The sequence below is a fragment of the Acomys minous genome, assembly GCF_964271855.1.
Source record: "Acomys minous genome assembly, chromosome: 16".
Classification (NCBI taxonomy): Eukaryota; Metazoa; Chordata; class Mammalia; order Rodentia; family Muridae; genus Acomys; species Acomys minous.
This window is the reverse complement of record NC_140498.1, coordinates 57,783,980-57,798,190: the sequence shown is the minus strand read 5'-3', so window position 1 is coordinate 57,798,190 and position 14,211 is coordinate 57,783,980. Positions and strand designations below refer to the sequence as shown.

At 50.2% G+C, this 14,211-nt stretch overlaps 1 protein-coding gene across 2 annotated transcripts in view; it reads right to left on the bottom strand.

The window, feature by feature from the left end:
- FLT3 (fms related receptor tyrosine kinase 3) overlaps positions 1-14,211 on the bottom strand; it is a 71,976-nt gene that overhangs the window by 5,430 nt on the left and 52,335 nt on the right. For both annotated transcript variants that reach the window (XR_014775422.1, XM_084761734.1), the window contains exons 16-20: positions 11,962-12,072; positions 11,147-11,300; positions 9,670-9,752; positions 6,778-6,908; positions 2,871-2,993 (exon numbers count right to left, since the gene is read on the bottom strand). Coding sequence is in view for 1 of the 2 variants with exons in the window: in XM_084761734.1 (XP_084617860.1) it covers positions 2,871-2,993; positions 6,778-6,908; positions 9,670-9,752; positions 11,147-11,300; positions 11,962-12,072 (602 nt within the window). In the remaining variant the exon portion in view is untranslated. The remainder of the gene's footprint in view (positions 1-2,870; positions 2,994-6,777; positions 6,909-9,669; positions 9,753-11,146; positions 11,301-11,961; positions 12,073-14,211) is intronic.

Sequence of the window (14,211 nt, the reverse complement as noted above, 5' to 3'; positions counted from 1 at the left end):
CTGTGCTTGTCTGCATGTGCCTAGGTGTGCCCTGTGCTTGTCTGCGTGTGCCCTGTGCTTGTCTGCATGTGCCTAGGTGTGCCCTGTGCTTGTCTGCATGTGCCTAGGTGTGCCCTGTGCATGCAGTGCCCTCCCCTGGAACCATCATTCTAGATAGATGAGAGCCACCGCACGGGTGCTGAGAACCAAACCTGGGTCCCCTGGAAGAGCAGTCAGTGCTCTAACCACTGAGTCATCTCTCCAGACTCCCCCTACCCCTTTTGTTGTGGTTAGATGATAATTTGGGGGTGGGGTTGAGACAGGGTCTCTCTGTGTAGCCTTGGCTGTCCTGGACTCACTTTGTAGACCAGGCTGTCCTTGAACTCACAGCAATCTGCCTGCCTCTGCTTCCCGAGTGCTGGGATTAAAGGCATGCGCCACCACGCCCGGCTTTAGATGATAAAATTTAAAACCTAAGGCCACTCTTTGTAGTTGTTGTTTTTAATGATTTGTTTGGTGTTTTGCCTGCATGTATGGCTGTGAAGGTGACTCATTCCCTGGGACTAGAGTTAGAGACAGGTGTGAAAATCTAGCTCGGGTCTTCTGGGAAAACAGCCAGGGTTTCAGTTTGTTTTTTGCTTTTTGCTTTTTTGGTTTTTCATTTTTGGTTTTGAGACAAGGTTTCCCATTGGGCATAGTGGTGCACGCCTTTAATCCCAGCACTCGGGAGGCAGAGGCAGGCGGATCGCTGTGAGTTCAAGGCCAGCCTGGTCTACAAAGCGAGTCTAGGACAGCCAAGGCTACACAGAGAGGAGACCCTGTCTTGAAAAAAAACAAAAACAAAAACAAAAAACAAAAAAACAAAGAATAAGGCATCGAGTGCACAAATCCACCTGCCTCTGCCTCCTGAGTGTTGAGTCTAAAGGCATGCGCAACCGCTCCTGGCAAAACACACTTGTTTAAAAAGTAATCTTGGATGTAGGCTTGCGCTTGGACATGGCAGGTGCTTGGCATCACTACCCAGTGATGACTCTCCATTGAAGAAGAGCTCCTATTTGCTGGGAGGTAAGTGAGTCCAAGCCAATGAGCAGACTCTTTACCAGACTGTTTCTGAGAACAGAATACAAGCGTCATCCTCAAGGATGTGGCAAGGGACCTAAGTTGTCTAGAGCTGACACCAGGCTGCCCTCTGTGGCTTCAGTAACTTCCAGCAGTGTGAAGGGGGGCTTGCCTTAGTCTGCACAGCCTTGGCTTTGTACCAGGACACAGTGGCTACTTCCTGGGCACAGGGGTTTTCTGATATGGTTTCAGAAACCTTCATGTTCAATCTGTCAGGCAAAAGCAGAGTCCCAGGAAGAACGCCTCTTTTAAACCCTACGCGAATGGAGTCACCGAATGAATCAAGTGTGCCAGCCTGGGTAGCCCGACTCATTAGTTGAAGGTTATGAATGGAATTCACCTTCCACATGAGGGCCCGTTGGTGGGTTCTCTATTAACACGAACTATCCGAGCAGTCAGATATTACAACTGCAGCCGCAGTCACTGGGAAGTGATTCTAACTCACTGGAGGAGTTTTCACACTTAGGGGCATTTACCCCTAGTAAAGACTGTTGACTCTGGTTTAATGGTTTGTTTCCCAGGAACCCAGGAGGTGAGTTCAGACCCCTGTAGGAACCCCGACACCACAGCAGGCGACACAACTCAAGACTACCCGCTCACATCCAGGCGCGGCGCAACCACAGGCATGTGGCTTTTCTTGGCCTCCCTTTCCTCTCCACAGAGTGGGTACTTTCAGAACGAAGAGAGAGGAGGAACCGGATCAGCCCTGACTGCTGGTGTTTCACCAAGAGAGTGATAATACCAAGAGGACCCCCCCACCCCCCCATCCCCTCCCAGCATCCCCCCCCCACCAAATGAATAACAGCAGCAGCTAAAATCTCACACCCAGGTGCTGTAATTCCTTATTTTTCTTCCTCATTCTGAGGCCTGAACCAAAACCTACTGACTCTCTATGCCTGAGTGAAACCTTCAACTCCTTACCATCTTTTTTGTTTGTTTGTTTGTTTTGTTTTGTTTTTCAAGACAGGGTTTCTCTGTGTAGCTTTGACTGTCCTGGACTCACTTTGTAGACCAGGCTGGCCTCGAACTCACAGCGATCCGCCTGCCTCTGCCTCCCGGGTACTGGGATTAAAAGCGTGTGCCACCAAGCCTGGCCTTGCTTCCCTTCTTAAACATCTATTTTACTTCATCATACTTTAAATTTACTTTAAGTTGTGTGTGGGTATGTGCACATGTCCGTGGAGGCCAGAGGCGTTGGATTCCCTGGAGCTGTGAACGCCTTGACATGCGTGCTAGGACTCAAACTTGGGTCCACTGGAAAAGCAGTGCGTGCTTTTAACCACTGAGCCATCTCTCCAGGCCCCCATTTCTTTCTCCTTTCTATTTAAGTCTTCCTGCATCATTATAGTATTAACCGGATAACATATACTAATAGTGAGCTACAGTGCCTTTAAATTTTATAGTTAATATCTGTGTGAGGCCTGTTCTGGAAAAAGCCTGTAGTGAATGTCAGCTTCTCTCGTGATCGCCACTTTTCAGCTAAGGAAACTGAAATGGGTCCGAGAAGGGCATTATGTCTTTTTAAGAGAAGAGTGCATGTCAAACTCTGATGGATGATCGATTCTGGGTAGCACACCCCCAGAGAGACCTGTGGCCTGTGGCTATCTATCTTGCTTAGTTTTTACTAAGCGCAGAACAATCTTTTCAGCCTAAATAAGTAAAGCACTGGGAGGTGGGTTTTTTTTCCCCCTGTGTTGTCATAAATCAAAAACGCATTACAGCGAGTGAGTGCAGATGTTTCCTGTACTCATGACAAAAAGCAAACGGCTCACGTTGCCCCTGACGACGTAGCTGGAGTCACTCAGGATGTCCCGGGCCAGTCCAAAGTCACAGATCTTCACCATCTTCCCGTGGGTGACCAGCACATTCCTGGCTGCCAGGTCTCTGTGAACACACTAGAAGAAAGATGCTAGAGTGACACTGGCTATGACTTATGCCTTCAGAGAGGGACGTCTCTTCTCGTTTCAGGTTCACAACAGACACACACATACACACGCACACGCACACGCGCACGCGCGCACACACACACACACAAATAATAATAAATATGGTTCTTTTAAAAGCCACCTGTAACTCCAGCTCCAGGGATATCTGACGCCCTCTTCTGGTCTCCATGGACACTGTACTCATGTGCACACACACACACACACACACACACACACACACACACACACAGGGGTGGGATGGGGCAGACAGACAGACAGAAAATGACAAAGAGTTTTGGGGATGTTTCTGAAAGCAGAACTAAGAGACTCTGGAGTGAATGAGCTTTTTGAAGGAAGATGCTGGAGAGAGCATGGCATCCACAGGGGTCCAGTGTGCTGCAACCCTCAGAAGGACAAAAGCCTACACAAATTCAAACGTCCAGTCCATGCCTTGATCCCTCATGTTTGCCTTCTCCGAGTAGGATTTTTTTCATGTTGCACCTCCATGCAGCCTGCCCCCTTCCCCAACACCCTCCTGTCCTCCTACCTTCCTGGCCACCTACCTTCCTGGCCACCTGCCCTCCTGGCCACCTGCCCTCCTGGCCACCTACCCTCCTGGCCACCTGCCATCCTAGCCACCTGCCCTCCTGGCCACCTACCCTCCTGGCCACCTGCCATCCTAGCCACCTGCCCTCCTGGCCACCTGCCCTCCTGGCCACCTGCCCTCCCGGCTACCTGTCCTGTCCATCCTGGCCACAGCTGCTCTGAAAAAGATTCACGCTGACCAGCAAGATGCCTGCCCTGCCTGGATGCGACCTGACTGGTCCTCTTCCTCCTGTACTGCCCTCCCTCCCGCTCTCTCTCCTGCTCCTCATTCCTGACGCCACTACGGCTCTTCAGTCCGCTGCCTTCCGTGCTCCCACATCCTCCATTCAGGAAGGTTCCATTCAACCTCGGGGAGAACTGCCATCACTCAAGTCTCAGTCGCCAACCCAAATGCTTCTTTGGTCCCTCGGTAGGCAGGCCCAGTGTCTCCTTCCCCGTTGCTGCTGACCTTCTAGGGTCCATCTCCCCAGGGCCACACCCCCTACTCTTTCCAGAGCCCTGCCCACCACTGGCCAGATCTGCACGGATCGCCTGATTTGTATGTCTGCTTGTCTTTCCCCTTTCAACATATGATTTGTGACCCAGGAGTCACATCCTCGTGTGTCTCTGCCCCAGCACAGTGTCAGCACAGATGGAGCCATGGAACAGGAAGGACACTATCCTGGCCCCCGTTCCTCCCCCCCCCTTTCCACAGACCCATTGTAAACAGTGAGCACGCAACAAATGCACTGACTTATCTAACTACTGATCAGAAGCATGGGGCAGTACCAACAGCCCAGTGGGCACAAGGGCTGACTCAGTCTCCACCGCCGCCCAGCATCCCGGGAGAGGTCTGAGAGGCACATACTAGCCCAGGGAAGGCAGAAATGCAAAACTCTAAGCACTGGTCTCATTGAGTATATGGTGCTTGCAGCATCTGAAAGCTGAAAGTCCCTAGTGAGAGTACACAAGGAGGGGACCACCTGCTTTAGCTTCACGGCCAGCAAACTGGCCTGGTGGCCAAGGCAGGGGGATCTCCACATCTTTATGAGGCACTAATGTCCATGTGGAGTAGGTGGGGAGCTCTAGGAAAGGGGAGCCCAACAGCGATGAAGGAGGCGCAACCCCAAATAGTGAGGCAAGGAGTACTGCCTCAGCTGTAACTTTTTAACAGGAGAAGACACAGCCAAAATTATCTTTCCAAAGTCAGGGAGAAGTGGAGCAGAAGCAGGGGGTGGCAAGAGAATAAGAAATCTAAAGAAAGCAGAGGGGAAAGTTCAGGAGTAAAAAGGAGGGAATGACAGGTGAACAGGTGCGTAGAGCATCACCCGAATCCAGGGTCCCCGTTTGGGATCAGCTGGCATTGGGCGAGGCTGTTCTCTGCGGCCCATTATCCATCCTGAAGACCAGATCTGCCCATGGGAAACAAACGGCCTCTAACTCTTATTGAAATATCATTAGCCAAGGAGAATCAAGTTCACCTCACAGAAAAGCCTAGAACTCGAATTTCGCCCCTGGAGCCCAGAGGGGCTTTGTCTCAGATCATCGTCTGCCCTTTGCCATTGCGCTCTTTTTGTCTGATGTTCTGGTGGGATGCTGAGGACCTCTGGCATTCTACACAAGTTGTCATCCACTAAGCTACAGCCTCAGCCCCACGGTTTCTTCTTCAGGCTGTTCGTTTCCCATAATATCTTCTGTTCCCTGTGACGGCTCAGCATTGGTTGCCAACTTGGCCACGTCTGAAGCACCAACAGCAAGCAGCTGGTCAAGAGAGTCAGCAATTGGATTACCTGCAGCCAGAAGACCCACCTAACACCTCGGTCGCCATACCTTCTGGTGGCAGCCCCACATAAAAGAACACAAGGAAAGAGGCGTCTACTTTTTGCCTGCTTGCCCTCACTCTTGCTGGCACATTCATCTGTCCGGCTGCTGAGGCAAGTCTTCACCAACACGAGGACCATCTTCTTCAGGATTCCAACACAGAAGGAAGAGCAGCAGCTGTCTAGCCTTCCCCGGGGACAACACCACCAGATTGGGTGTGCTGAGACACCCAGCCTCAGGCACCAAACAAGTACCAGATTGCTGTCTTTTCTGTTGGGTGAAAACCACTGTTGGACCGCTCGGACCACAGCCTGTACGCCATGCTAATACATCGTGTGTGTGTGTGTGTGTGTGTGTGTGTGTGTGTGTGTGTGTGTAGAATAATGTTCTTTATTCTATCTGTTATGTTCCTTTAAGAACCTTAACTAGGGGCTGGAGAGATGGCTCAGTGGTTAAGAGCACTGACTGCTCTTCCAGAGGTCATGAGTTCAATTCCCAGCAACCACATGGTGGCTCACAACCATCTATAATGCCATTTGATGCCCTCTGCAACACTGTATACATAATAATAGGTAATTTAATCTTAAAAACAACAACAACAAAAAGAACCTTAACTAACATACTACCCCTCTGAAATACACACATCTATTCCTATGGAGAAACTCTGAGCTCCAATATTTTGTGTAGGATGAATATACAGGTTACCAAAAAAAAAAAAAGTGTGTGCTTTTTTGCCTGCTAATTTGTTTATTACAACATCCTTCAGGGGACATAAAGATCCCAGGCCTTGGTGTGGTAAGAAGCTGCCTTTGCCGCTCCGAGGGGAGGCTCTGGCGGCTCACAGTGTGAAACAGGAAGGAGGAACAGGTGGAGACACAGCATGGTTTGAGGCAGGTCCCGCAGCCTTCCTGTTGCAGTCCATGTGAACACGGGGCTAGCAACTGTGAATGGCTCTACAGTGCGGTGGTGACACGGGTCCAGGCTGGCTGGCCGAGGAGACCGAGTTCCATTCATCCCCCTGACTGCGGACACTCTGTGCAGGGACCGCTGTGTCAGCAGGGATGACAACACTGGCTTCTCAGGGACTTCCGACTAACTTCCCTAGACGGTCTGAAGGACTTCCACGGGGTGGGGGCGGGGTGGGGGGCACCCCGGGCCCTTATGCTGCAGACAATACTTGTAGGTATGAAAAGTGTCAAGGGCAAGAGGGCGATAGTAGGAGAGGCACGTCAAAAATGAACAAGACACAAGTGTGAGGGCATCTCCTTTCCACAGCTGCACGCACACGCTCTTTCCTGCCAGTCCCTTCACACGCTTTCCGTTAGTTTTTGCTTTAAAAGGTGCTTACCGACTTAAATTCCAGGAACTCCATGCCTTTGGCCACTTGATATGCAAAGCATAAAAGGTCCTCAAATGTCAGCACGTTCAGATCTTCTTCTTCTTCTTCCAGCCTCTTTTGGTTTTCATACTCAATCTCATCTGTAAAAATATACCCAGTTGTCACTTTCCCCAGGCATGGGGTGGTGGCCTATCAGAGCTCCCTGAGAAGGGAGCTGAGGTGGCAGTCGTCCTGCAGGGTTGATCTGACCTCCCGCTCCCATGGTGACGCCCACACACAAGGTCCACCACACAAAGGAAGGGCTGTTTGATCTTTGGAGAAAACAGAAGTAGCCACCAAGCCGCCTCCTAACCGAGGCAGGTTCCTGGGCACCAGGACAGAATTGCTCCTGCTTGGATCCTTAGAGAGGTCACCCCGAGGGGTCTGCGTGTGAAGCCGGCAGCCATCTTTCTCACTTCCTGACTCCAGTCCCAGGAAGCAACTGCACTGACCCACCTGCTCCGTAGCTCCATGGAGCCCTGGCTGTCCTGGAACTTGCTATGTAGACTGAGCTGGTCTCGAACTCACAGACAGCCTGCTGCTGCTCTGCCACCTGCGTGCTTGGGTTAAGGTTGCGCACCACCATTCCCAACCTACCTTTGCTTCCTTTTTTTTTTCCCTTCCCCAGTCATTTTTCTCTCTATAAAGCAGCCTCTTATGGAATAAAGCACTGCTCAATGCCCCAGGGGCTGGAGAGATGGCTCCGTGGTCAAGAGCACTGGATGGATGGTCCTGCAGTCGGCCCAGGCTGGGTTCCCAGCACCCTATGATGACTCACAACTAGAGACTAGGACCCTCTCTTCTGGCCTCCACAGGACCAGGCACACAACATGGTGTGTTTACATGCATGCAGGCAAATACTCATAAAAAAAAAAAAAAAAAAATGTGAAAATCGGCCAGCCTGGTCTCCAAGGCCTCACAGAGAAACCCTGTCTCGAAAAACCAATAAATAAATAAATAAATAAATAAATAAATAAATAAAATAAAATAAAGTGAACGTCTTCTCAGTTGATAGTATCAGGAACCGGTCTTTGTGAGTGGCCATGTTAAAAGAATGGGGCAGGGTCTCTATGAGAGACAGAGGCACAGCTCCTCAGGTAAGGGTGTTTGCACAAAGGTTGCTCCCTGGAACCCACGTGGTGAAAGGAGAGAATGGAGTCCCCTAAGTTGCTCATCCCCACTCCCCCCTTTCTCTCTCTCTCTCCCTCTCTCTCTCTCTCTCTCTCTCTCTCTCACACACACACACACACACACACACACACACACTAAATGCCAAAAAAAAATTTTTTTTTTAAGGAGGAGAAAGTTGTGTAAGGACTGGGGACCCAGCAGGAAGATCCCCGTGTGCACGTGGGAAGCAGGGTTCACCTGCACCTTGGTCTAACTTTTTGGCCTCTAGAACTGTGAGAAAGAATATTTGTAGCTTTTGCCACCCAGTCTTCAGTAATCTGCTAAAGCCATCTGAGTGAAGATCATGGATACTAATTATGGCTCCTTCTTGGGTCTGCAGAGATGGGTCATTGGTCAGAGTACTGGCCATGACCCCAATGCCAAGGGATCTAGCACCGTCTTCTGGGACTCCGTGGTGGGGGGAGGGACTCCCTCCCTTTTACACTAGGTAAATCTGTCAGGGTGTCTGGGGGGCACAAAGGCTGATCAATTGTCCACCATATTTCATGAACTGTACTTTGTACACCACATCCTCTGTGCATGCCTTCTAACCGTCCTAGGACAAAAGCAACGTTAGACCAGTTTTTTTGGTTTGTTTGTTTGTTTGTTTTTCGAGACAAGGTTTCTCTGTGTAGCCTTTGCTGTCCTAGTCTCATTCTGTAGACCCGGCTGGCCTCGAACTCACATCGATCCACCTGCCTCTGCCTCCCGAGTGCTGGGATTAGAGGTGTGTGCCACCACGCCCGGCTGTTAGACCAGTTTGTTAAGTGACAAGTGGAGCCTCTGGACAGCTAAAGACCCTGTCTGGAGCCAGAACTCAACCAAACTCTAGAACTCACTGTCTATCTGGCACAGGGTGGCTCCAATCAGCTTACGGCTTTATAAAGAATATTCTCAACAAACCAAACAGTTTCAGGCGTTTGTTAGCTGGCCATGAGCATGAACTTCACAACTATCGGCTTCCGATTTTCCAAGAAAGAATGCACAGGCAAAGCCTGTCACTGACACAGTGACAAAGACACAGTGCTTCTGCTCTGGTGGCACGGCTCAGAGAGTCACACTGCCACCAGGCCTGTAACCTGACTCACACGAGTTGTCCTCTGACCTCCATGGGGTACTATGGCATGAGTATGTGCACCCCCACACTTACACGTATACACATACATACACAATACATACACACACATACACACACATATACATACACACATACACAATACATATACACATACATACACACATACAATACATATGCACATACATACACTGCACACATACACACATATATACAGACATATACACACATACATGTATATATACACACGTACATATACATACACAGATATACACATACACACATACATACACTATACACATATACATACACTCATAATTTATTTTTATTTTTTAATAAATTTAAAAAATATTTATTTATTTATTATGTATACGGTGCTGTGCCTGCTTATACCCCTGAAGGCCAGAAGAGGCCATCAGATCACATTATAGATGGTTGTGAGCCACCCTGTGGTTTCTGGGAATTGAACTCAGGACCTCTGATAGAGCAGTCAGTGCTCTTAAACTCTAAGCCATCTCTCCAGCCCCACACATGTAATTTTTAAACAGGCTTAAAAGTAGCTGGTATGGGACTCTTGGATTCATTTCAAAGTGCTGCCAATGAGAATAAAATATTACCTTCAGAATGAGTTGAATTCCCATTGAACCCTGAGACACGATCCAAGGCCGGGTGCATCTGAACTTCTCGTGAACTGGGCATACTATTAAAAATCAATTTGTTTCTTAGTTATTTACATAGTTCTTCTGAGCAGACATTTTGTTAGCAAAAGTACAATTCATGGGAGGAGCAGACTCCAGTTACAAATGGGCTTTTAAATGAAAAGCACACAGGCAGCTTGCCAGTGGTGCCCTGGGGTCTACAGGTGCACTCACTCACTGTCACATGCGAGCTGGGTACACAAAACAGAAGTGTGGGGGGGGCGGTGAGTGATTTGCTGTGCCCTGAAGTTTATTAAAGAAAGGAGCAGTGCCTGCCGCTTCCCCTTTCAGAATTTCTACAGTACAGAGCTTATAAAGGGGTGGTTTCGCCCTTCGATCTGTGGGTTTCTGCTGTGCTGGGAGTGCAGCGTGCGCTCTGCTGCGAAGGTGCGCCCCAGCTCAGCACGACCTTTCCAAGCCAGCCTCTGGAAAGCATGCGTCTGTCCTCTGGGGAGGAAGCTAACAGCCACAACATAATCTCAGATTCCCGCCCCCTCTCTTTTTTTTCCAACACAGGGTTTCTCTGTGTAGCCCTGGCTGTCCTAGAGCTCGATCTGGAGACCAGGCTGGCCTTGAACTCACACAGATCCACCTGCCTCTGCCTCCCCAGTGCTGGGATTACAGGCGTGCACCACCGCCTCTCCCTGGCCAGACTTCTCTTTTCAAGCACATGAGATAGATGCCTGCACCAGGGCAAATACAGACGCAGTATTTCTCAACATAGGAGTTTACTCCAATCTATAATCCCCTCACCTTTGAAAAACAAAATGCTTTCCTGCTTTCAGTACACAGATACTCCAGAATAAATTGCCAGGCTGTTTTAATACCTCAGTGACTAAAAATTAACCAAAGGATCTGAACACCCATCTGGGCTAGGATAGTTTCTCAGTTCTAGGGCTCTCACAGAGGCTGGGGGTGTGGCTCAGGGGCGGAGAATGTGTACAGCCCTGGGTCTGCCCTTGTACTACAAACTGTCACAATAGTAAATGATGAAAGACAATAATAAACAAATCAGGGATAGTTACGGATGAACAGTGGTAACCAACGACAAACAGAGCACGATGGCAATAGTAAGCTCATTGTAGAGTTACTTAAACCGTAAGGGCTGTTTATTTCTGGGCTTCCTGTTTAGTATTTTGGGCCACGGTTTCCGGTAGGTAAGTGAAACTTTATTAAGTAAGAGAAGAATAATGGGGCAGAAGTCCACTGGACCCACAAACACTGCTTGAGGTGCCAGGCGCTTGCTGGGTTTGGGCTGGGCATGCGCAGTGGCCACTGGACCCACAAACACTGCCTGAGGTGCCAGGCGCTTGCTGGGTTTGGGCTGGGCATGCGCAGTGGCCACTGGGCGCCTCTCCTCGAGTGTATAATCACGGAGCGCTCATGTGTCTCTTACCTGGAATTTGACTGTGACTGGAAAGTGGGGTAAAAACTGAAATTATGCTCCTTAAAAATCTCTGTCCACGTCCTGTGAAACTTCTCTCTTTTACTTCTTAGATAGTTGAGGAGGTCGCCATAGCAACAATACTCAAAAATCAAGTACACTGGTCCTGAAATGGTTACAATTTTAGTTACAGGTACAGACAAACCTCAGGCCGCTCTTTCAGAATCACGCATAGCACAACACGGCCTATGACCTTTCAGTTCTCCCTGCCTTCGAACGCACTTTTTTTCCCAAGACAGGGTTTCTCTGTATAGCCCTGGCTGTCCCGGACTCACTTTGTTGACCAGGCTGGCCTCGAACTCATAGAGATCCTCCTGCCTCTGCCTCCCGAGTGCTGGGATTACAGGTAGGCGCCATGTACATGTCACACCCGGCTTGGAGAGCACTTTTGATGACCCCGTACCTTAGACTTTACATCCAATCTCAGCTTTATGCACAAAAAGTCTGTGTCTTCTGGCCTTTCTCTGGAGCTCTGAAGCATGGGTGTGTGTTTGTGTGCTGAGCTCTGAAACTATTTTCACTACTGCGTTTAGGCTTCACAGCTCGGGACAAGCTCAGGCACCAACAACATGAACGTGCAGGGTCTTTCAGATTAGAATTCTGGGACGGAAAGAGTAGGTGACGGGGGGGGGGGGGGGGGGGGGGGGGGGGGAGAGCACCTGAGCTGGGGCTGAGGGAGAGGCGCACATGGGAGCGGAGGCCTCACTACCTCCAGCTGCAGACCTTGGAGCAACTGCTCCGCGTGCAAACGTGCAAACGGACATTACCTGAGAGTGTGCACGCCCCCAGCAGGTTCACGATGTTGTCATGGTGCCCCAGGCGCGTCATCATTTTGAGCTCCGACATGAGCGCTTCTCTTTCGCTGCTGTCAGCTTTCTCTGTCAGCGGAGGAGCAGACACAGTGTTGACTTCGAGTAGCTGTGTGCCGTTTTATAAATCAACATTTTCCTCACTTCAGATCACAACTTACATAAAATTCAAAACTGTGAGAGAAAAACTGAAACGGACATGGCAATGTGGACTGAAATAATGTCCTGTGTTTTTAGGACAGAGTTTTAAACCATGAGTTATAAATGTTAACGATATGGCTGCATCTTTTTTCTTTCTTCCTTCAGACAGGATCTCCCTATATAGCCCTGCCTGGCCTGGAACTCACCCTGTTGATTTGGCTGTCCAGAAATTCCCCCCAAGAATCACCTAATTCTACCTCTTGACTGCTGGGATCAAAGTATATGCACCGCCATGCCCAGCAAGGATATACGTCTCTATTCGACTTTCCACGACCAACAGAAATAAAACTCCTTCCACCCCAACTTGTTTGTTTGTTTTGTTTTGTTTTTCAAGGCAGGGTTTCTCAGTGTAACATTGGCTGTCCTGGATTAGCTTTGTAGGCTAGGCTGGCCTCGAACTCACAGCGATCCGCCTGCCTCTGCCTCCCGAGGCCGCCAGGTGCTTATTCAGCTGATAGGGCAGCTAGGAGGAGGAGCTTCAGCAGCTAAGAGGAGGAGCTTCAGCAGCTAGGGGGAGGGGCTTGTCCTCAGGCCCGGAACCTTCTATTTCTAAGTATGTCCGACAGGGGGAAGTTAGAGAAGCAGACATATTTACTATCCCACCAATGCAATCTCCCCCAGGAACAGAGCCAAACAGAGTGGCAGACTGTTCTCACAACCGTGCTAGGAAGCAAGCTCAACGGCTGCTACTCACAGCGTTCCTGTCTCTGAGGCTAGTGTGGCTGCTTGGGGTGCCCCTGCCTCCGTGGGTTTGGAGGCCCCGTGGGTACAAGGGTACCAGGGACAAGAGAGAAGGGTAGCATCTTTCTTTGGCCTCTCTGTTCCAGGTTCCCTGCACTCGGCTTGCTCATCTGGGATTCTGGTATCTGCACAGGGGATTGTGGAGCCAGCTTCCTACAGAGAGTGAGGAATGACCAAACACAATAAAGGAAGTACTGTCGGGGTCACACTAGAGGCACATCGAACAGCCTGGAGAGGCCGGGAGAGGGGCCCACAGGACCTCGGGGGAAGTTGAGTAAGTCTCACCCTCAGCGGGCAAGGACATAGAAGACCGCAGACTGCCACAGCAGGATACGCGTAATTGGCGAACGCCTCTAATCCCAGCACTCGGGAGGCAGAGACCAGCCTGGTCTACAAAGCGAGTCTAGGACAGCCAAGGCTACACAGAGAAACCTTGTCTCGAAACAAGCAAACAAACAAACAAACAAAAAACAAAAAGGAAAGAGCAGCATGCAAAAATCCATGTGCTTTTTCAGCAGGCTTTGGACTAATGCAGCAGCAGCCGGTTAGCATGAACTGACTAGCTAAACAAACACAACTGTGCCCACGTCTACAGCCCTGGGGGAAGTCTGGCTTAAGGCCAAAGACATGATGATGATGATGATGATGATGATGATGATGATGATGATGATGATGATGATGATTTTAATGCTAGGATTAAGTTCAGGGGCTCAAGCACACTGAGTTTGTGTTCTATCACTCAGCTACATCCCCGCCCCCGCCCCCCTCCCCCGGGGGACTTGATCTTGCCCCGGCGTGAGAGGAGGCTTCCCCGTGGAAGTGATCTCTAAGCTGACCTCTGAGCGAAAGGGGAAGGGCAGGTGGGAGGATTCACCTGTGCAAGGCTGTGGGCGGGGGAGCACGGCAGCGTGGGGAACTGAGAGGAGCCGCGCTGAGCCTGAGGTGGGGAGCTGAGCCACGGCTCCCCCGTTGCTCAAGGTTGCGGGAACCACTCTCAGACCAATAGAAAAGCCACTGGCAATGAACGCTAAGGGCCGTGAGAAGCGGGGGTGGTGTGTGTGTGTGTGTGTGTGTGTGTGTGTGTGTGTGTGTGTGTGTGTGTGTGTGTCTCCTGTTCTGCACCACGGCCACCTCAGCACATGGTCCCCCGCAGAACACGTGGGGCATCTGCTTTAGAAGCTACCATCGGTGGCCCAGCAGATGCTGCAGAAGACCTGTTGGGAAAGGCTGAGAGAGAAGCAGCGACAGGGCCTGCTTCCTCATTTG